This window comes from Gossypium arboreum, chromosome 12 (assembly GCF_025698485.1).
Source record: "Gossypium arboreum isolate Shixiya-1 chromosome 12, ASM2569848v2, whole genome shotgun sequence".
In the NCBI taxonomy this organism is placed as follows: Eukaryota; Viridiplantae; Streptophyta; class Magnoliopsida; order Malvales; family Malvaceae; genus Gossypium; species Gossypium arboreum.
The window spans coordinates 7,521,276-7,544,520 of record NC_069081.1 but is presented as its reverse complement, the minus strand read 5'-3'; the positions used below and the strand labels follow the sequence as shown (position 1 = coordinate 7,544,520).

General features: G+C 34.5%; 2 protein-coding genes and 2 long non-coding RNA genes across 6 annotated transcripts; 1 reads left to right on the top strand and 3 right to left on the bottom strand.

Moving 5' to 3' along the window:
- Positions 1 to 5,280: 5,280 nt before the first annotated feature.
- Positions 5,281 to 7,930, bottom strand: LOC128285649 (uncharacterized). Its single transcript, XR_008276164.1, has 3 exons — positions 7,822 to 7,930; positions 7,261 to 7,348; positions 5,281 to 5,636 (listed from the first exon to the last, which is right to left on the bottom strand). It is a non-coding gene; the product is annotated as an uncharacterized LOC128285649 (long non-coding RNA).
- Positions 7,931 to 10,513: 2,583 nt separating this feature from the next.
- LOC128285153 (uncharacterized) lies at positions 10,514 to 11,785 on the bottom strand. 3 transcript variants are annotated; one of them, XR_008275575.1, is made up of 4 exons: positions 11,456 to 11,785; positions 11,220 to 11,377; positions 11,053 to 11,119; positions 10,514 to 10,856 (listed from the first exon to the last, which is right to left on the bottom strand). It is a non-coding gene; the product is annotated as an uncharacterized LOC128285153 (long non-coding RNA). The 3 variants fall into 3 exon arrangements; XR_008275576.1 differs by lacking the exon at positions 11,220 to 11,377 and having other exon boundaries at positions 10,514 to 10,866; positions 11,456 to 11,581; XR_008275577.1 differs by lacking the exon at positions 11,220 to 11,377 and having other exon boundaries at positions 11,456 to 11,581.
- Positions 10,747 to 12,229, top strand: LOC108479501 (pathogenesis-related thaumatin-like protein 3.5). The gene is made up of 3 exons (XM_017782148.2): positions 10,747 to 10,876; positions 11,108 to 11,777; positions 11,890 to 12,229. Exons 1-3 carry the CDS (start codon positions 10,813 to 10,815, stop codon positions 12,026 to 12,028), a joined length of 873 nt encoding a protein of 290 aa, XP_017637637.1. The 5' UTR covers positions 10,747 to 10,812; the 3' UTR covers positions 12,029 to 12,229.
- Positions 12,230 to 12,406: 177 nt separating this feature from the next.
- Positions 12,407 to 23,228, bottom strand: LOC108479500 (sterol 3-beta-glucosyltransferase UGT80B1). Its single transcript, XM_017782146.2, has 18 exons — positions 22,794 to 23,228; positions 21,761 to 22,703; positions 21,561 to 21,672; positions 17,268 to 18,064; positions 17,077 to 17,148; positions 16,862 to 16,955; positions 16,646 to 16,788; positions 16,380 to 16,450; positions 15,928 to 16,009; positions 15,671 to 15,772; positions 15,530 to 15,585; positions 15,091 to 15,125; positions 14,663 to 14,876; positions 14,158 to 14,373; positions 13,842 to 13,901; positions 13,688 to 13,727; positions 13,176 to 13,397; positions 12,407 to 12,656 (listed from the first exon to the last, which is right to left on the bottom strand). Exons 4-18 carry the CDS (start codon positions 17,352 to 17,354, stop codon positions 12,600 to 12,602), a joined length of 1,551 nt encoding a protein of 516 aa, XP_017637635.1. The 5' UTR covers positions 17,355 to 18,064; positions 21,561 to 21,672; positions 21,761 to 22,703; positions 22,794 to 23,228; the 3' UTR covers positions 12,407 to 12,599.
- Positions 23,229 to 23,245: the final 17 nt, after the last annotated feature.

The window sequence follows — 23,245 nt, the reverse complement described above, 5'->3', positions numbered from 1 at the left end:
TTATTTTAAAAAATGAAAAAAAGTTTAAAAATATTCTTCAAAATTATACAAAATATATATGTATAAAAATTCAAATGATATGAATAAAAAAGTAAAAAAAAAAGAAACCTTTAAAATCAACCAATTTATTTTTTTAAAATTTATTTTTTTAAAAATAGTCCAAGTAATGGTTTATGTAAATGATTGGTGCATCTATAAATGATGGTAAACTTTTTCAAAATATTTTGAGGTGTGTTATAATGTTAGTTTGAGCACCAAATTAAATAAATCAACACAAAGAGATCCCCATATTTATGATTTGAAAACATTTTTTATTTTTGAATCTTAATTAAATTCAATATTAAAAGTTGTAGTTTTTTTTTTTAGTATAAAGAGATTTGGTAGATGTAAGTTACAAAATATATTTATTTTTTTATTAAATGTATTGTTTGATTTTTTTTTAACTTTTCACAGTTTTTCTTGAGTTTTCATTGTTTCTCATATTATTTTAAAAAATATTTTATGTTGATACAAGATAAAACTATGGAGAAGGATAAGTAGGGGCAAGGAGGAGATTAAGGTGGCGTTACGGAGGTCGGTTCACTTATAAAGACCGAGAGTCAAGATAAGGACAAAAGGACAGGCTACCTAAAAGGATATCAATTAAGAGTGAGTTTAGGGTGCTAAAAAGGCAATCCCCTATTCATAGTTTTTCAGGATATTTATAGAAAAAGTCATTATTGTCTTGGAAGTGTGTTCAAATTAGGATAGCATTCTCCTTTAAACTCGGGTGGTAGGTTCCATTTGAAGTGGGACGGGTGGTAATGCTGAGGAAGTCGATGCATAGTCAACGATGTCTCTTGGGTTGACACGTGTCCTCTTGGTGAAGGGATATAATAATGACCCCCTAGTCGAGTTGTAAATGTTGAGAGCTAAAAGAAGGACAAAAGGACAGGCTGACTGAGAGGATAAATGCTGAGAGTGACTTAAGAGTGCTAAAAAGTCAATCCCCTATTCATAGCTTTCCAAGCTATTTATAAAAAAAAGGTCTCCTGGCATAATATTGGCTATATAAATGTTTGATCTCGTCAAATGCATAATGATTAATCAAAGGCACATGTTATGAGATTTTATCAGTATGAGGTAATCAAGCTAAAGACTCATTATTATCTTGGAAGTGTGTTCATATTAGGATAACATTCTACTTTAAACATGGGTGATAGGTTCCATTTGAAATGGATTGAGTGGTCATGTTTAGGAAATAAATGCATAGTCAACAATGTCTCTTGGGTTGACATGTGTCCTCTTAGCGAAGGGATATAACAATATACTTTTTTAGAACTTTAAACTTTTTTATTTTTTTATTTTTTACATTTTAAAGAATTTTTAAAGAAAGTTATATAATTTTAAAAAATTTAAAATTTTCAAAATATATAGAACATTATAATTTTTTTTTAATGTTATCTACCGTGTCATCATATTTTCATGTCAGCTGTCTTATTAATTACCATGTCATCACTTAACCGCCTATTAAGGCTTTGATGAAAACTATATTTTAAAGAGCTTAGTTAGGTGCAATTTAAAATTGAAAAGATTTAATTTGGTGTTGTTTTAATTAGGGATTTTATTTATTTTAATCATTTTACAAGAATTTTTAGCTTAATTTTTAGCATTTAAGACAAAAATATATATAATGGTGGAAGAATAAATGTATATATACAGGATTACTCAAAAAAAAATTATTTTTGAAAGGGAAATTCATTAATTCATTTTATGAATGGGATCATACAAATTAAGGGGGTGGGAAATAACAAACATCCGTCGTAGGCGGTAAAGGACAGGCTCCATCAACACAACAAAAACTTTAGCCTAATCATGAAATGAACATTATGGCACGTTGATAATTGGCTTCGTCACAACTTAAGTAAGGCATATTTGGTGTGATTGCAAGCACTTAATACAATATAGAAATATGCCATGAATGGTCTAAAGCGACGAGCAAAATCAACAAAAGAACTGAGCATCCACCAAACTAGGGAGGACGGCGACAAAACCATCCCTAAAATCACTTGCAAAAGCAAGACTAAACAACATGCTACAAGAGCAAACGAAAATTTCTAAAAGTAAAGACTTATTAAACAATGGAAAACAAACCAAAACAAAAAAAAAAAATATAAAACTTAAGACAACACGGGTCTAAACCAACTTGTGAAATCATTTATTATTTTCAAATACTCTTAAAACAAAAACAGATTAAAACTTCGAATAAGAGTCACTCACTTTCCAAGAGAAACTGGTAGTGGTTGGTGGAGTGTCAGCGATAACAGGTACCTATCATCAGTCCATAACAACTTGTGAAGATAGTAAAGATACCTGTCGAAACCATTTTTTTGGAAACGGGAATCGACTTATTTTAAAAAATGAAAATGGGAGTCGCCACCAATCCTTTTTATTTAGGTATGATCGGATCACTTAGAAATTTGGTCGTTTTAATAAAATATTTCGATTTATTAAAACAAATGATTTTGGTCTAAGAGAATTGAGAAAACGGGTTCGGGAGTCGGTTACGTGCGAGGAAGGATTAGCACCCTCGTCACGCCCAAAATTGGTACCTGACTGATTAATTAATGTCTTAATGTCAAGAGTTGAAAAGATTTCAAAATACGATCCCTTTTTTGTCAATGTTTATTTTAAAAAGACTTGAATTAAATTGAAACGAGCATCAAAGGCCTACTCGTCCTGAGATAACAAAATGCCACGTCCCGTAAGTTAGGATGCGACGTTTGAACCCTCGGGACCAAGTTTGCTTTTAATTTTTATCGAAGCTTCGTGTGTTTTGAAATCTAAAAGGATATTTGGCTATTTAGGTTTACCGAGAATTTACCGAGAAAATTGAAACCCCGTAAGTTAGGGTACAATTTCTTTAATTCCCGGAACGTGAAATATTGCCTTATTTTTTAACGATGTGCGTTTATTTTGTTTGAAATAAAAGTAAAATGGTCTATATTGGATAAATCCATTTGAGCTTAATACGCGATATGATTTAAACAAAATAAAATAAAAGGTAATATAGAGCATGGAATAGTAACGCATGAATACAATATTATACAAGCGAATAACAATAATATGAAAATATGAATTAACGAATTATAATACACAATGGCAAAAATCACACAACACATATTATTTAGATACCAACAATAATGATCAAAAGAATGAAATAAATAACATAAAGCCATTTAAAATAAATAATGAAACAACTTTAAATAAGTGATCCATAAAAATAAGTTTAAAATAGATATTATAAAAAAACAATTTAAAGTGAATAGTATAATACAATCTAAAATAATTAATACACAAAATAATTTAAAATAAAATAATGCAACTTAAAATAATAGTATATATAACAATTTAATAGAAAATATAGAAATTCTAAAGTGAATAATATGTAAAAAAAATTTAAAATAAATAATATATAAAAATATATAAATCAATTTAATATAAGTAATATATGAAATCTTAAAATAAATAATGATAAAAGGTTTACAATAAATAATAAAAGAATTTAATATAGTTTATATATAAGATAGTATAACAAAATAACATATAAAAACTTAAAATAGATAATATATATATATATATATATATATATATATAATGGTTTAAAATAAATAACATATAAAATATTTAGAATAAATAATATGTAAAAGAAATTTGGAATAAATAATGTATAAAAACCGTTTAATTAGAAAAATTTATGTATATGAATAATCCAAAATAAATAATATATAAAAGTTTAAAGTAAGAAGATATATAAATAATTTCAAAATAAATAAGATATAATAGTTTGAAATAAATAATATATGAAGAATTCAAAATGAGTAATAGTTTAAATATATATAATAAAAAATTAAAGATAAAAATGATTTGAAATAAATAATATATAAACTTAAAATGAATAATAATAATAGTTTGTTTTTAAAATAAAAAATAAATCAATCAATTAAATGACTAAGGATTAGGCTGAAATAGAATTAAAATTTAAGGTAAAAATTGTAAATAATGAAAAGAAGGCAATCAAAGATCAAAATGAATCATGCTGAAACGACGAGGGACTAGCTAGGAAATATTCTCAGCCCTTATACGCATCATTTTAGCAGGGACTCAAATGTAATCAGAAGTAAATTATGCGGCCATATTTATAAAAAATAAATAAAGTGAATGAAAGGGCCGAATTGAGGCGCGCACAAAGGCGGAAGGACCTCGCGCATAAATATCTCAAGAATGGGAAACACGCGGATCCTGGTGCTCATGCGGGTCGGGTTCGAGTTGGCCCCCCAAAACGACTCCGTTTTGGGCGTATGGGGGGCCTAATGAAACTACGTTGTTTTATGCTACTATTTAAACCCATTTTTTGATTTTTTCATTTCAGTCATTATCCCTTAAAAAAAAACTGAATCACTTTCAACTCTCTTTCACCCTTCAAAATCCAGCCTAGGTCTAGCTGAACTCCGGCATCCCACCATCGCCTCAGACGCACAGATACTGATGGTCAAGTTCCAAATGGCCTTTTGGCCGATTTGACCTTCTTAACCTAGATCCAAGGGTAAAATACCCAAATCACCCACCAAAAATCGAAAATAAAAGAAAAAAAGAAGAAAAAAATAAAGGGACCCCTCGGGTCCCTATCAACGCCAGCTATATTTCCGGCGAACCAAAAGGTTCATGTAACACCCCTCGCCCGCATCCGACGCCTGGACGGGGTTCGAGGTGCTACCTGACTTTTACTAACACTTCCATACTAAATAGGGTCATGAAATCTCAAATAATTAAAAACTTTTCTTTTCACATGCAATTTGTCCTTTATGTGAGCTTACGAGGCCCAATACATGCATTCGGGGTGGTTCGGGACCCAACCGAGAACTCATGAAAAACTTAGGAAATCTCTTGTATCAAGGCTCCACACGCCCGTGTAGGTATAGAACACACGCCCGGGTGCTAAGGACACTCCCGTGTCCCGAACCCATGTCCAAAACCTGGACAAATACAAGGCTATTTTCCAAGCCATTTTGTCACACTCACAACACATGCACGCATACTTATACAATAGCATACAACATGGCAAAATTAGGCACTTAAACCTTCCTAACATGACATGACCATGGTAATTTCACATGCAACCATTACAATAAGTTTTTCTTTCATCTTTACCATATTAATCCTATAGCTATCAACATGTCATCAAACCTCATGTCCATCACAAAGCATGCATAATCATATCCACAAACCATTCATGAAGCATTATTAACTATTTACCAATCACTTAATCCCGCATTAGTTATTAGCTCATCAATGAATCTCAATTCAATCTCTAGGGATACATGTTGTAAGCCACATCACAAGAGATAATAACATACATGCATAAGAATAATCATATGGGCCCATAACGATATTAGCCGACATAGGCCAATTTACATGACTAATACTACCTTAATAACAAGCCAATGCCTTTGGCTAAATCATAATTTTACATACTCACATTAAAACCCTATACATGCCATAGACTAGAAGCACTTGAGTTTACTTACGCCGATAGCGTTAACTCGACAGTGTGATAATATCTCTGACGGCCTCCAACCCGAGCTAACCTGGAAACTCTAGAAAACATGGGAAAGAAGAGGGGGGTAAGCTTTCGCTTAGTAAGTTCATATGAAAACAATAAGCAACTCATTAACTTGTTTTATCAATGTTTACAACATATTCTCAAGTTCACTACAAGCTGTCTTTCTGAGCAATGGTCACTAAATTATTTATATCTGGAGCTACGAAACTCCGAATTAAGTTCTGTTAATTTTCCCTGAAACTAGACTTACTTTCCTTTCTTCCATAAAATTTTCAGAATTTCTGGTTAAGCCAAATAGTACAGTTTATTCCTCAAAGTTACCCCTGATTCACTGTCTGACAGTTCCGACCCTTCTGTACTAAATTTTGATTATCTCATAGTACAAGACTCGAATAATGTTCTCGTCTATTTCTCTTGAAGCTAGACTCATATGTATACTTAATAATTTTTTTCTAGAATTTGTGGTTAGGCCAATTAGTACAGTTTATTAGTTAAAGTCTCCCCTGTTTCAGGGTATGACCACTCTGACCCCTGTGCACTACAAACCGAATTTCTCCCTGTAAAAAATTCCAACGACCATGCCATTTATTTCCCCTAAAGATAGACTCAATAAGGAATCCATGCATGTAAGGTATGACTCTTAATAATTTTTGTACAATATTTGGTGAATTTCTAAATTCAGAAGAGGGGATCTCGAATTCATTCAGACCCTATTTCACAAGAATTCAAATATCACATAATCTGGAATTCTTTTTCTTCCCCTGTTTCTTTCATGTGAAAATAGACTCATTAAGCTTTAATCCCATATTTTATTCTGCCTCTAACTCATTTTCCACTTTTTTTAGTGTATTTTCAAAGTTACACTACTGCAGTAACTCAAATCTGTCAAGGCTAAATTACTCATTCATGATCATTGTTCACAAAATTAATACAACATCGTTTGTATAATCATCACCAAGACATTCATATCACATTTTCATTTACCATCTTACCATATTGTTGTTATGTCGAGTTTTCAATCTGAGGGTTACGTACATACCTGTTCAAAGTATCCATTTCACAACATTTACCAATACGTCCCTTTCATCTCGAGTATTCCTCCATTTAAGTAGAATTTTACCCGTTGAACACATCGGAATATAATTCGGATATATGGAAAGTTTGCACATAAGTGCCACATATGTAGCCAAGCTACCATGTAACCCGCCCATAAGTGAACTCGGACTCAACTCAACGAGCTCGGGCGTTCGCATCCATAAGTGAACTCAGACTCAACTCAACGAGCTCGGATGCCTAGTTACATCTCACGAACTTGGACTCAACTCAACGAGTTCGAACATTCGCATCCATAAGTGAACTCGGACTCAACTCAACGAGTTCGGATGCTCAACCATCCTAGTGACATGTCACTTGCATCCTAATCTATTCCTAAGGTTCAAACGGGATTTTCCTCGAACACATACCCTTGCCATCTTCCGTAAAATACCGAAACCAATACTCGGTAGCACTTTATATTTAACAGATAATACACATAACTTGCATTTTATTCGAAAATAACCACAAAGCATATATTTCATGATAAAAATCAGCATATCATATATTTAACATCAATAACTTAAAAATAACAATTATGCTACATTATTTACACATGAACTTACCTCGATACCACAAAGGTGAAAAAAAAAGACGTAATTATCCCTTAATCGATTTCTTTCCATTCTAGGTCCAAATCTCGATTTTCATCATCTAAAATATCACATTCAACTTATTAAAACAATGTACTGATCAAATTAGTCCATTGACACACTTGGGCAATTTTTTACAATTTTGCCCTTATATTTTGCCAAAATTACCAAATTACCCCTAGGCTCGTAAAATAATTTTTATCACATTTCTTTACTCCTTGAGTCTAGATGAACCATTTTCATAACTATAGCAACTCATAATTTCAACTATTTCACACATTTACAACTCATTTTACAACTTAGCAATCTAGCCCTTTTTAAGGTGTTTTCATGCAATTTCTTTCACAAAAGTTGTTTATTGGACAACTAGGACTCATAATCTTCCATAAAAACACAGCAAACAACACATTTACTCTCATGGCAAAACCCTAGACTCTTCATCATTTTGCAAAATAGTCCCCTCTTATGAAAGCTCATGCTTTAGGGGTTCCAAAAATGTAAAAATCATCAAGCAAAGACATTAAAATCACTTACAAGCAAGGGAAATATGTTGCTGAAATTTTCCAGCTTCAAAGCCTTTTTTTTGCTGCATATTTCGGTGAAGGAGAAGAGAAAAATGATAGCTTTTTCTTTTTGATTTGTTAATAATAAAACTAGTCAAAATTGGTGACAAATTTCACCTAATTTTGACTTTTCAACAATTTTGTCTCCCGTGGCCGGCCATCACACTTTCAATGGCCTAATTTCACTTTAAATACCCCCAATTTAAGATACAAGGCAATTTAACACCTTTAGGTATTAAAACACAACTTTTACCTTTTACGCAATTTAGTCCTTTTTCGAAATTGGACTAGAAATTGCTAAAATTAACTTACCAAAATTTACATGCACTTATAAAATTATATTATAACACATAAAATAATACTAAAATAATTTTCTCTAGCCTCGAAATAGTGGTCCCAAAACCACTGTTTCGACTAGGCCCAAAATCGGGCTGTTACAGTTTAGCCACTCCGTTGCCCCAAGAAGGAGACTCCGACCATGACATTAAAGGTAAATGATTTCTTTGACCCCTTTTTTTATTTAAAATATTTGTAAAAAATAATAATAATAATAAAATAAAAGAAGCAAGAATACGAACAAAGAAGATCAAAACAACACCTTTTCAAACTTCTATTTTGCTTTTTGATTTCTTAGTGTGCGTAAAAAATAATAGAAAGGACTTATTTCGGCTTTTATAACCGAGTCATAAACTATTTGCTTTCATTTTTTTGTTGTTTCTGCTTGGTTCTTCTGCTTGGCTTCTTTCGTTTGCGTGTTGCAAGTGGTTCTCAGAGACGTCAGTTGTGTGCGACGAAGCGGCGCGCATGGTGGCCTAGGGTAGCATGTGGGAGGAGTGGCGGCTGAAGGCATGTGGCTAGGGTTTTTTTGCTGAAAGTGTTTAATTGTGGGCTAAGGTTGATTTGTTTTGGGCTTTGACAATTTGTGCTGGTGTGGGTTTTAATTGTAATTTGGAATTTTAAAATTTGGGAACTTTTTATTTATTTATGTGTTTGGGTTTTTTGACGGACTGGACAAATTTGGGCCCGTACAATACCCACAAAATAGATCTGTAGAAAAAAGAGAGAAGGCACGTGGAGTGAATGAGGAGAAAAGGGTCGGTGGGAGGGTAAAAAAAAAACTACAAACTGAAAAGGGAGAAGCCACATGAAATGAATAAGGAGAAAAAAGAAAAAGAGGGTTGATGGTGGAAGAAAAAGGTGGGATGTAGCTAGCCCAGGTTGGCACATCGTTGGGCAACACAAAAGAGAAGTACCAAAAGACTTGGAGAAAAAAAGAGAAAAACTTCTAGGATTTCACAAAATAACTGAGTATTGAATAAAGATAATTTGTTTTTAAAATTTAAATAAAATTATATAGACAGACCTAAACAAGCTTGAGATAGTTTTTTACAAACATAAATAGATTTAGATAAAATTAAGGGTTCATATTTTAAGTTGGACTAGATTAGAGGTGTTCATGGGCTGGATTGAGACAAATCTAAGTATGATATTAATACACTTGATATTTGTCCAAACTCGATTTAGTTCGGAATATGAGCCTAAAATTTTACATAAGCTCACTCATATTTTTAAATGGCTAACCCAAGTCCATTTTAGGCCTACCTATTTTTTTAAATTTAAAATTATATTTATATTATTTCAATTTAATAATTTTTGTTTTTTATTTATTGAAATTTTATATATAGTGATCTTAACATTTTTTAATGTTTACATTATAATAATATTACTATAGATTTAATTTTTATGTGTTATAAATTACGTATTAAACAGAAATAACATAATACAAAAGATTATAGACTTAGAAAAAGGGCCAAGTTGGGCAAAGCTCAGGCTTTAAATGTTTAAATCCAAGCTCAGCTCATATTTTAAATAAATCTAATTTTTGTTGTTTAGATCCATTTCTTGAGCCTAATATTTTTGCTTAACCCCTCCAAATTTTGAGTAAAGCTTCAGACTTGGGTGAATAGCCCAACCTATGAATATATCTAGACTAGACGCAAACTTATATATAATATTAATAGTATATATGGGAATAACTGAGAACACCCAAGAACTCTATTGACTACGCCTATATATGCATGCAAAATACTTGAAAAGCATTCCCTATGGCTCTTTGTCTTTGGACTAGATGGACATTTTTAGTAAAAATCACATCATTGTTCAATCTTATTATCATCATCATCAACTTTTGGGTACAAAAATTCAATTTAAAGGAATCTTGGAATAGTTTTCTGTGCACTCAAAACGATCAGATTCTGCCTTTTGCTTTAGAGAAATAGAGTTTGCTTTCTCTGAGAAATAGGAATAAGGGATCACTGTCTAGAGAACACTAATTTGATTTGTTATTGAAGTTAGAAATAACGAGTTTTCCTAATGGATGCATGTTAGAGATCTCAAAATGGAAAAAGAAAAAAAATTCCAAGGCCATCTAGAGGCATAAATCATACATAACTTTTGAAGAATTTTCCATTACATTACTGTCCAAGTCACCAAGCCATGTTTGGAGCAAATCTTGCTTCTCAATCTCAGCGTAGTGAAACACACAAATGAATGCATGAAATCGCAACATAAACATGGGGTTATAATCAGGTTGGTTTACGCAGTCATTTTTTAAAACATACTACTATATATTTGCAAACTCTATTTATAATCAGAGTTGGAGATTGGCTATGATTGAAATACCTTCATTGAAAAGCTGGATTATTATTTTATGAAAGAGAAAGAAGAATAATGGCAGATAAAAAGTGGGAAAATAACATAAAAATTTCTAAGTACAATGTAATGAGATAGAGGCAAGGTATAAAATCAATTGGTTAGGGAAGTAAGCAAAGGAAATCTTTTTGAGCTTTGTTGAACAGTGCTTGTAGATTCACCAACTCCTACACGTATTCTCCAAGTTATGATCATTTAAAAACAAGGGAACCTCTGTCTTCCATGGCTGTCTTCAGGTCTCTCCTCTAGGATGGCATTGCCTCACAGTTCTTCCACGTTTCTATTTTTCTGCTTCTGCATTATCCTTGCATCAGGTATATTTCAATTACATTACATAATCACCCAAGTAATTAAATTTCTAGAATTTGGTCCTTTTCATTCCAAGTTACGGTTTTCAGGGTATTTATTTCATCTTTAAGATATCATATTTAATAGATTTCGGGTTTTAATTTCAGTATTTGCAACATTTTTTTCTATCTCAAAAACCTACCTTTCTAGTTCCGGGAAAAGTACATATAAGTTCCCTTATATTTATATTTGGGCAGGTGTAACAAAGCCTGCAAATGCAAAAAATTTTACACTAGTGAATCAGTGCAAAGAAACAATATGGCCTGCAATAATCACCGATGGAGGCAACTTCCATGGTGAAGGCTTTACCTTGGAATCAGGTCAGACTGCCTTCTATAATGCCCCGAATGGGTGGAGTGGCCGCATATGGGGTCGGACCGGTTGCAGTTTTGATAAAAATGGCAATGGCACATGCCAAACAGGAAGTTGTGGCACTTCAATAAATTGTACAAGCGCTGGCAGCCTGCCTGTTTCCATAGCCGAATTCACCCTAGGTGATGATATCGATTACTATGATGTTAGCCTTGTAGATGGTTTTAACTTACCTATTGTGGTCAAGCCTGGTGGTGGTAAGGGAAATTGCAGCATTGCTGGTTGTGATGGAGACTTGAGGCAAAACTGCTCATCAGATCTTGAAGTTAAGAACAATGGGAAAGTTGTCGGCTGCCGCAGTGCTTGCGATGCCTTCAACACTGATGAGTACTGTTGCCGTGGGGCGTATAAAGATCCTGTCACATGTTTGCCTACAAATTATTCCAAGAGTTTCAAACAAGTATGCCCTGCAGCATCAAGCTATGCCTACGATGACCGCGTTAGTATTATAACTTGCTCTGCATCAGATTATTTGGTAGCCTTTTGTGCATCAAGGTAAAGCTTGACAAAATTCAAAAAACAAACATATAAATCTAATAGTATTTTGAAAAGGGTATTTGCCATGGTTTATTTGATCAATGAAGTAATGAATTGCTAATGACTCCAGGAACAATACAATATGCACCTACCAAGATCAGAAGTTTGTTTGCTACAGTACATCAGAGGGCTTCAAAGCAATCTCTCAAAGTTGGAGGAGTTGGATGTTGGCAATACAATTGGCTTCCCTTTTACAATTTTTGCTTTAGTAAACTCTGTTCAGCTGCAGTTTTTATCATTCTGAAATTTGAAGGGATGTTATCCCCCTTTTTTTTCCAGATTCTTTTGGACAGATGAACACCTTGGAAGAGAAGGTAAGAGAACAGAAAATATGGGGTTTTCTCTGTATTTTCTCATTGATACCAACAATCATGTTATCCCCAGGGCAATCCATGCTAATATTTCACTTAGATTGATAACTAGATTTTCATGGTACAGGATAGGCGATTTAGAGATTTTCATATTTGAATTTAGAAATGAGTAAATTTAATACAATGTAATTCACCCATCCCTTCAAACTTCAAGTAATGGGAGAGAACAGGAGACCAGCCTCAATGCCCCATCAACTAACCAGAAATATTCAAATGTTACCCAATACTCGATAACCTTTTCATACTTCATCCTTAAAATTGGTACACTGAGGCAACTTGTCTAGAGTTAAATGATTCAACAAGTTCTTTCTATAGTAAAAAGAGTAGGAAGGAAAAACTTACAGTAAACAAGTCTAGAGTAAAAAAAAAATGTACCATACAACAACAAACTATCCATTCTCAGTTCATCTTAAAGTGCAGGGCCAATCTCTTCCCTTAGGATCTTCACAGCTTCTGAAACTCCATCCTGAATATGGAATAAATTTCAGATAATCTCAGTATCCTAACAGGAACCAAAAATTGAAAAAGAGAGCGAGTAAAATTGGCAGAAAATTAGCCCCCACAATGGGGTTGGTTGGATATGGATGGGAAATTGGGATTCGGGCACATGTCTCAAACAAAATGTATCATACAAACTCCAAAGTTCTTTGAAATGCTGATCTGCCATCCAAACACCAATCCTTAACATTATCTGCCACCAATCTATCATTTCTATTGCCATATCCAGGCTAGTATTTTATGCAGTACACCAAGTAAATGCACAATGCATCAATGATAAAGATAAGGATCATCAATAACGGCAGATTACATAGAGGATTGATCGCAAAAGTGTGAGACATCACTGAAGTAAATGTGTTGGCATCCATTTATCGAGATTAGGCTAATAACTTTTTACCATATCTACATAGTTATTACTGATCTAATATTTCTTAGCTTTGATTAAATGAATGGACAGGAAAAATGTATCACAATCAGCAGCCATTACCTCAGGAGAAATCCTTTTACCGATTTCTAATGCACGTTTTTTGATTCCAGGAGATAATGCATCATGTATTGCTTGTGATAGTACATTTGCTGCGGCCCTGATACTTGTTTCACTAATATTTTCTGGAACAAGATGGTTTCTTCTCAATGGTTCTGGAGCAACTCCAAGCCAAAACATTTTTTCTGCCCAGTAGAATTGATCCAGTACAAACGGACATATAATCTGCAATGCAATGATAGTTATATTTGAGAAAGAGCAGTAGGGAAAGAATAGGATGACACCATAACCATACACAAATACAAATATAAACTACAATTATAAAAGGAATGCATGTAGACTCCAATGACCTTATATTCAGATAACCAAAACAGCTGTTGCATTTCATATAAGATGCTCATTACCTTTTGCTAAATGTCCATCACAAGTATCAACCTACCAAATGCTAAACAAAAAATCTGCTATGGGGATATGAAACAATGAGTATGGTTGAAAGGGTTTAACATGCAATTGACCTGAGGGATACCGGCATATAGAGCTGCAGCAGTGGATCCACTGGTTTTCCATTGAAGAAAATAAAGCAATTAATAAATCAGAAGTAATTTTTTCTATGCATTTAACTGAAATAAGAAGTCATAAAGAAAATAAATACAAGGGAAAAATTCTCACCTCCCTCCATGATGAATTGCAGTTACACATCTCGGGAACAGCCAATTATATGGTATCATACTAATGTTACATGATAACAAGACAAGCAAATTTCAATAAAAAAGGTTAGGTTTGTAGAAGACAGTTAAGGGATGTGTTAGGTTTTAAAAAATCCAAAAAGCTTATTATCCACATCTTTCTAGAAACACTTCAGATCTGTATCATTGAGCTCTGTAAGAAATTCTGAATTGTACAATTGTTACTTTCTAAATCATCAAAGCTTCATGTAAAATCTTCATCTTTTTCCTGGCATCCAGATAAAACTAGAAACACTCACCCTGAAAAGCAAAACAGCCGATTATCAAAAAGAGATAACCCCTTTTGAACCGACCATCTTTGCTTCGAAATAGAAGATGCTTCATGGGCAATTTCCTGGACTGCTGCATCTAATGGTTCATAGCCAGCTGTAAAAAGGATAAATCTGTGACATATAACCTCTAGAACAGTTCGGACGACCTGAAGAAATGCTCGAGGATTCCTCATAAGCCCCATACTGCAAACAGAAAAAGAACACTTAGTTCAGGAAAGAAACAGAAAGGACACTCTAAAGCTATTATCCATCAAGGAATCATAAAATAGATAACCCACACGGATGCATGATAGGATCCATTTCACCTTATAGTTCCTTCGTATTGTGTATCAAACTGGGTTTTGTCATTATTTAAAAGTACAAAAAGAAAGGTTACACAAACACCAATATACAGGGATAACACAATAGTTTAGGGAGATAAAAGGCACTTCCTGCAGACATCTAAGGTATCAGACAAAGCTTTAGAACCTACCTTCCAATAGAACTTAGCCCTACGAAAATAGGTGGCCTAGACAAAGGAGTCTTTAGAAAATACTGTAACTCAGCATGAGCTGGACACATGTCATCTGAGTTTAGATGCCCTGTGAAAAGCAGTGTTGAAATTTGTCCACATTCCTGACAGGAAAACTGCCACTCAATAGGGAGGAACCAAAAACCACAAACCCGAGTATTTGATGGCCAATAATCTGTTAACACATTGATATCATAAGCAATCCAAATATGAGGAAGAAGGAATGAAACAGAAAAATAGGTGAATTTTTACAGAGGTTTGCAGAATCAATCAGTTACCAGAAAACCTTATCACAAAAGGCACTCCAACAAAATTCAAAAAATATGAAACACTGCCAAATGTTCCACAAAAGGAGTCTGAAACAAGAAGTGCAGAAACTTAGGAGTTACCAGGGCACTCAACAATTTCTTTGCTAAACCCATACCTGTTACACAGAAGTATTTGATAATCAGAGATGGATGTCATGTATTCATCTTAATACCTTTCTCCAAAGACATAATTCCTCCAAAAATAATTGATGAATGGATTGCATGCCTGTCTCATACTTGCTTCAAATATTCAATTAAATCACAAAAAAGCCTCCAATATCATGTCAACTTCTCATAGCAACACAGACACGAGTGTTCTCTAAAAAAACTTATTCCATAAATTCAAAGAATTTTCAGAAGTACTCTCCATCTAACTTTATAATGAAACACTAGAAAGTGCTGCAACCCATTAACAACAACTCATTGGATAATAAGAGGGATACACTATTGCAATTGATTGGTCAATCATACATTAAGTCATTTCATTTCTAGACTTTCTATGTGAAACGGCATGACTTACAATAGTAGGGGAGATGGTGGTCTATCGTGCCAAGTAGGAAGACCTGTTACCGGGTCCTGCTTAGAGTATCAAACACTGTCATAAATTAGGTAGTTATGAACTGCATAATAAGTGATTGAGCTCCAAAAGAGAAGTACTAACTGTAAAAGGATAAGGACTCAGATTCAAATCCTCACTTCTCCAAGATTCCCAATTATCACTAAAAAGTGGCCACATCCAATGAATTACATCTTTCCAGCAAACCTGTGTTCATACAAGAATAAGGAGTTAATATGCGACATGAAAGGTTCAAACATACTCATACAAAACGACAACAAATAAAAACAATTATCATATCAGAGTGCAAAAGTAATATCAGTTGAACTGTCTGAAGCATTTAACTTATAAGATTCAACTACCTTATCAGCGGGAGCTTCCTGGAGATATTTGTACAAAAGAGGAAGTTCTTTTCTGAAGTAATGCTCAAAGAATGAAGGTGCACTATACAAAAAAATTGTAAACAGAACAGATTATATTAGTTGCAGATAGATACATATCCAGGCCAGCCAATAAGCCAATTGGAGAAAATCATAACATTTAACTTCTCTACTAAGAGCTTTACACACCAAGTTGTTGAAAAAAAAAAATTAACTTGAATTTGAGACATTGACAATCATTCAGGATTTCCCTTGTTCTTTTGATAAATTCATTGGACTAACGCCAACTAGTGAATTCCGTTTACTGGGAAAATATAGTTGGCCTTTTTCTCCAGAAAAAGAGAACTGATAACATATAGAACTCATTTATTAAGATGTAAGATAAAATTCATTTGTTTACCTATAAGGAACAACATAAGGAGCAATAACTTTACCTATAAGGAACAACATAAGGAGCAAGAACAATACAACGGACATGGAAAAGTTCTGCAAGGCTCCAGCCTTCCTGGACAATCACAAGAATGCAATCTTAAAAAGAAATTGAATCATCACCCCTACAGTCTTAAGTTTCAATAAACCAACCACATCTAAATAACAAATTTGAATTGTTCACTTTATAAATCAGTGACAGTAACTATTAACTTATCAAGCAAAACGAGTTTAACTTAAATTTTTTTTCTTTTTCGTCCAAAAGAAGTACCAAAGCAAAGAAATTTATCCCAATAAAATCACCCTCCAAGCATGGATCATCACCGAATAGCCTTTCAACTGCCAAACAGCATTCTTTTCTTTGTTCTTTTGCAATAATCTTTTTCTGCTCTGAAAATTCTAATCCCGGTGAACCTGACAAAATAATAACATGAATTCACAGAAAAAGATATAACATGGAAACGAAAAGGAAGCAATCGAACTACACCTGTCTTATCATCAGTCCCATTACTTGAAAGAACAGGTGGCGAAAAAATTGGAACAAAAATTATTTTCTTTTTTGCCAAATGTGGACTTAGATTCTACAAGAAAGTAAATCAAAAGTTATTGTTTTTGCTAATTTTACAACCAAAATAAATAAATAACAGAAGTGCAACTTTTAATTAATAGGTAATTAAGACTTGGAATGAGAAAAAGGAGCACCTGATGTGCCGAATGAGTGATAAAAGCAACGTCGTAACCATTCTGGTCCGTAGCGAAAGCTGCAGCAATGGCCTGGAATCACCAATAAAAATTGAAACCAAAATTGTTTGCTTTCCCATGGAAAATGGAACAATTTTGAGGGAAAAAAAATCAAAAGAGCTCCAAAAAGTTGCATTTTTCTATTAAATTACAGCAATAGGATAGACGTCGCCTTTGGTGCCGAAAGCCATGAAAACAGCGATTCTTTTCTTCCTCCCCTTTTCCTTCTCTCCCTCCATTGCCGTTGAAGATAATTTTTCCCAACTCAAAACTGAATTTGGGAAGCCCAGAAGAATGTGTGGGACTAACAGTGGCAGAAGTTACAAAGAATGAGCCAGGCGTCCTTGGCCCCAAAATTTTCGACAATTTAATTTATGGCCCCAAAAATTTTAAAATTTTCTCTTTATATATAAGGCCCCCAAAAAGGTAAATTTAATCTGATGGCCCCAAAAAATTAAAAAATTTCCCTTGATATCATATAAATATATATTATAAGCATCAAAAGTCTTTTCTAAGTCTGTTCTTTGACACGAGTTTCAGTCTGTCGTTTGACATGCTATTTGAATAGGAAAAGTTGTTTTTTTCTTTATTCTTTCTCTTTTTCATTGTATCCTTACGGTGTTTTTCTGTTCTTCTTGAGTGTGGTCTTGATATGGAGGATGATCTAGCCAATCTGAGGCTTCGTGATGAGAAAGAGGAGGCGTTCCAGGAGGAAGCGACGGTAGGAGATCAGGACTATCGGATTTGTTTAGTGGGACATTGTCTCACTGATAGTGTTGTCCACTTCCCTTCTCTACGCAACACTATGGTTGATTTATGGCATCCAATTGGAGGGATATGTATATCAAATCTAGGTGATAAGAGGTATCTTTTTCAGTTTTTCCATGAGATTGATATGCAAATAGTGATCTCGGGTACTCATTGGTTTTTCAATAACCATCTTCTCATTCTGTAAAAAATTCAGCAAGGAGAAAATCCGTTAGATATTTTATTAAATCTCACTGAATTTTGGATCCAAATTCATGATTTGCCCCCAGGTCTGATGACTAAACATATGGCAAGACAATTTGGTGATTTTTTGGGAAAATTTTTAGAATATGATACTGCTATACTGGCTTCGGGTTTTAAACGGTTTATGCGAATTTGTGCTCGATTGGATGTTACTCTTCCATTGAAAAGGAAGAAAAAGATCTAGATTGGGAAAGACAAGACAGTATATGCTCGTTTTCAATATGAGAAATTGAGCCTTTTCTGTTTCATTTGTGGCAAATTGGGGAATGGTGAGAGCTTCTGCCCTCTTAGGCTTCGGATTGAGCCGATGAACATTATTTTTGGATGGGATTTATCTTTGCGTATAGAGACACGGCGGCGCGGTAAGGCTGATAGTAGGTGGCTCCGTCAGTCTGATGGTTCGCAGTGGAGCAAATTGAATATGGAAGGTAGCAATCAAAGTAGTAAATGGCCGAATGATATGGAGAATAATTATAGGAAGGAATCGTGGGAACAATATTCAAACCCAAATTTAATACCTTTGGATCCTAGTCAACAGATTTTATATAAAGAATTTGACAGCTGGCGCAAATTGGGCAGTGGTGCAATTCATGGTAATATTTCTGGGAATGGGCCCTTGGATTTAATGCTGGAAGAGGAAAATGATCATTTAATTAATATGGAAGGAAAGAAACGACAAAGGATTGTGGAGGATTCATCACTTATTGTAGGGAAGAATGGGGATGTAAGTCATTCCGATGTAACGGCTAGCTCTAGTGATCAGAGCAGCCGAATACGATGAAAATAATTAACTGGAACGTTCGTGGTTTGGAGAGATCACGAACTACTAAAAGGCTTAAAAATAAGTTAAGAGTCGTTAATCCCCAAATTTTGTTTCTAATGGAAACAAAATTAAGTGCTAAAAAGATGGAATCGATGAGATTGAAATGTGGATTTGAGAATAGAATTGATGTTGGGGCGGTGGGATCAAAAGACAATTTATCGTTAGGGTGGAAGGAGAATTCGTTGATTCGCCTCAAGTCTTTTTCATCGTTTCATATTGATGTCGATGTTCAAGATGTTGAATGTGATACTACTTGACGTTTAACGAGTTTTGCCAGGAACCCGGAAGAAAAGAATAGAAAGGAATCTTGGGAATTACTTAGGCGTTTGGGGCAAGATCAAATGATCCCTTAGGTTGTCCTGGGGATTTGAATGAGATTGTGAGCTCTTTTGAGAAGAAAGGAGGACGACTACGAGCTGATCGTCAGATGCAAGATTTTTGAATGGCATTGGAAGATTGTGGACTCAATGATCTTGGCTACAATAGAAGGTGGTTTACGTGGGAGAGAGGAAGATTTTCTCTACAAATATAAGGGAGAGGCTGGACCGGGGTGTTGCGACTTTGAATTGGATTAATATTTGTCCTAATTACCAAGTTGAACACTTAAATCATTCATTCTCAGACCATTGCCCGATTTTGTTGGATACTTTTAGAAATCAGAAGAAAAACACGTCTTCAGCTGTTTTTTGATTTGAAGCTAGTTGGTGTCTGGATAATTCTTTGGAGGGAGAAATTGAATAAGTTGGGGAGAAATGGCTAGAAGTATCCCTGATAAGCTTAAGGGTCTTGGACAACATCTTTTGAAATAGAGTAGAATCAGATCTAGAGAATCAAAGAGAAGTCGTTTGGAACTGGAGGAAAAATTAAATTGCCTTTATGATCGAGAGCCAACTGATGAAGTTATTGCTGAAATTACAGATGTACATGTGGGACTTAATCTTCAGGCTGATTAGGAAGAATTATTTTGGGAGCAACGAGTCAACTGGCTGAAAAATGAAGATAGAAATACTAGCTTTTTTCATAAAATGGCTGTTCAACGGCAGAATCACGGTCAAATTAATGAATTAGAAGGGATGAATGGCACAAGGGCTCATACAATAGAGGAGATGTTAAAACTAGCTTCAGATTTTTTCGAAGATTTATTCTCGACTTCTGAAATGGGATCAGATGAGCGTGTTTTGGGGCTGGTGGAAAAACGAATTACTGATGATATGAATGATTCTCTACTTCAACAATTTACGGAGGAGGAAATCACATGTGCTGTTAAGACGATGGAACCATTGAAAGCCCTCGGTAGTGATGGATTTCTAGCAATTTTCTTTCAAAGGTATTGGCAAATTATTAGTCCTGAAATGTCTAACTATTGCTTATCTATTTTGAATGGTGAATCTGAGATTGAAACCATTAATAAAACCCGTATTGTTTTATTTCCTAAAGTTGATAAATCGAAAAATCTCTTTCAATTTAGACTTATAAGCCTTTATAATATTGTTTACAAAATTATCGCAAAAATTTTGGTGAATTTATGAGTACTATTTTGGGAAGTTGTATTAATGAAGCTCAAGGGGCTTTCCTTCTAGGAAGACATATTTCGGATAATGTTCTTATTGCTTATGAGGTGCTTCATTCTTTGAAAATGAAGAAGAAAGGAAAAAGAGGAATTTTGCGCTGAAACTTGATATGAGTAAAGCGTACGATCGTGTTGAATGAGATTTTTTGGCTGGAATGACGACTCATTTAGGGTTTCATGCGGACTGGATTGTTCTTGTCATGAGATGTGTTTGCTCTGTTTCTTATTCGGTGAATCTTAATGGATCGAGCAATGAATGGTTTTCACCTTCGAGAGGTCTAAGACAGGGTGATCCTCTTAGTCCTTATCTCTTTCTTATTTGTGCTGAGGGATTCTCAACTCTTACTAAAGAAGCTGAACAAAAAGGGGTTAATGAGGGGAGTTCTATTGGAAGAGAAAGATTCTCGATAAACCATTTATTTTTTTCGGATGATTGTATTCTTTTTGGGGACGCATCTGTTGAATGGGCTAAGGTGGTGGGTGATGTTATAAAGGAGTATAAGACAATTTTAGGCTAAAGGGTGAATTTTGAAAAATCTCTGATATACTTCGGGGCTAATGTTAATGTCAATATTTAGGGTTGCCAATGATGGTTGGACGTAAGAAGAGTTAGGCTTTTGCTAATTTTATTGACCGGTTCAGAAGACGCATAGATGGCTGGAGTTTACGCTACTTATTGATAGGGGAAAAAAAGTTTTCGTCAAATCAATCCTATAATCTATTCCAGTTTACGCAATGCAATGTTTTGAATTGCCTAAACTCTTATGTAGGAAGCTTGAAGGTCTTGAAGGTATTATGAATAAATTTTGGTGGGCTAATAATAAATCGCTGAAGGGTATTCATTGAAGTAATTGGGATGTTTTGTGTAAACCAAAGAGTGTTGGTGGGTTGGGTTTCAAAAATATGCATTTGTTTAATAAATCGTTATTAGCAAAGCAAGTGTGGCGTCTTTTATCCCAGCCCAATTGTCTTTTAGCCGAAGTCCTTAAAGCTCGTTATTATCCACATTCAAATATTTTATTAGCCAAGATAGGTTCTTACCCTTCGTTTACTAAGCAGAACATTTGCAACGCTTGTGATTTGATTGCTGATAGACTTTTGTGGAGAATCGGCAATGGTGTTATGGTAAACATTTGGAATGATCCTTGGTTGCCTAGAGTGGAAAACAACAGAATATCAGGGCAACGTATAAATCCAAGATGGACGACAGTAAATCAATTAATTGAATTTGAGACAAGCACCTGGAATAAGGGACTTATTTATAGCCTTGTGAATAAAGATCAGGCACAACGTATTATTTCCATCCCGATTTTTGAGACTTCAACGGAGGATTTGCTGGTGTGGAAGTATGAGGGGTCTGGAGAGTATTCGGTGAAAAGTGGTTATAGAGTTCTTGCTACTGACTACTTACAGAACATCAACTACATCAACTCTACTGCTGATATCTACAAGATTTTTTAAAAGTTTTTGTGGTCTATTAACATCCCGGAGAAAATTAAAATACATATCTGGAGATTACTTAACAATTATTTGCCTTACTACGGTAATTTATTGTTAAGAAAGTTGAGGAATAATTCTGTCTGTCCTCTTTGCAAGGAAGCGTCAAAAGACACGAATCATCTGTTGTGGTCTCGTAGTCTTCTTCAGGGTGTATGGGCTTCCTTTCAAATTAAAACTGCTCCTGTTGATAACACTTCCAACTACAAGATTCACTTTGTCAAAACTTTTATTGCAGCGGATGATCAAAGCAAACAAATTATTGCAATTTCTATTTGGACCATGTGGTATAGGAGAAATCAATTGATTCATGAAGGTGCCAAATTTTCTCTGCAGGAAGTGCTTGGGTTCATTCGTGGTTACGTTTAGGAAGTAAATCTTTGCAAAGAGAAACTCGGTGGTTCTGATGGTTTTCTGATAAAAGGGTATTGGAGGCCTCCAGTTTTGGGTTTCATCAAGATTAATTTTGACGCTACCTTTCAAAGAGATTCTAGAACTTCTACAATAGCAGTTTTAGCCAGAGATTCTAGAGGTGAAATTAGAGGAGCCGAAACTTATTTGATAGAGGATGTTGCTGATGCGTTCATTGCTGAAGCACGGGCATGTGAAAGGTCATTATTGTTCGCGCGAATGATGGGTTTTCGGTGCCCGGTCGTAGAAGGGGATTCTTTGACAGTTATCAAAAAGCTGCAAGCAAGGGTAGAAGATAAATCGATACTCAGACCTATTATCCATCACATTCGAGATTTAGAACATTATTTTGAAAAGGTAGTTTACCTTTTTATTCCTCGTTCTGTTAATGATGCAGCCTATACCCTGGCAGTGGAAAGGCGAAGAAGCCAAAGATCTGGGTTTGGGGTTGATGGAGTTTCGGCTTCAGTAACGCGGTCTATGGAAAGGGATTGGAGGAGCTGGATGCAGACGAATCAAAGACTGTCATAGTTTGCTTTGTAGTAGAGAAAGTTCTCTGAATCTCCATGACTGGTTTCAAAGTACTTGGGTTTTCCTCTCAAATCTGAATCGTCTTTTACAAGGAGAATGAAGCTATTTTTGGCTGGTATTTGTGGGTGCTCTCTTTTTTGTTTGAAGAGTGGGTTTTGTTTTTGGCTTTTGTGGTTTTTTAGAACGTTTTTATGTGCGCATTTATGGTTTTGGACGTTTGGTTTGTTTCTTTTTTATTTTTCTTGCTGTTTGCTTTTATTATTTTACTTGTTCCAGTGGTATTTGTC

Excerpts from the sequence above, each read along its gene's own strand:
- LOC108479500 (XM_017782146.2), bottom strand. The coding sequence starts at position 17,354 with ATGGAGGGAGAGAAGGAAAAGGGGAGGAAGAAAAGAATCGCTGTTTTC. Across the intron at positions 16,789-16,861 it reads TGGGACTGATGATAAGACAG|GTTCACCGGGATTAGAATTT; the intron begins GTGTAGTTCGAT and ends TTATTTTGTCAG. Across the intron at positions 15,586-15,670 it reads TGAGTCCTTATCCTTTTACA|GACCCGGTAACAGGTCTTCC; the intron begins GTTAGTACTTCT and ends TACTCTAAGCAG.
- LOC108479501 (XM_017782148.2), top strand. The coding sequence starts at position 10,813 with ATGGCATTGCCTCACAGTTCTTCCACGTTTCTATTTTTCTGCTTCTGC. Across the intron at positions 10,877-11,107 it reads CTGCATTATCCTTGCATCAG|GTGTAACAAAGCCTGCAAAT; the intron begins GTATATTTCAAT and ends ATATTTGGGCAG. Across the intron at positions 11,778-11,889 it reads GTAGCCTTTTGTGCATCAAG|GAACAATACAATATGCACCT; the intron begins GTAAAGCTTGAC and ends TAATGACTCCAG.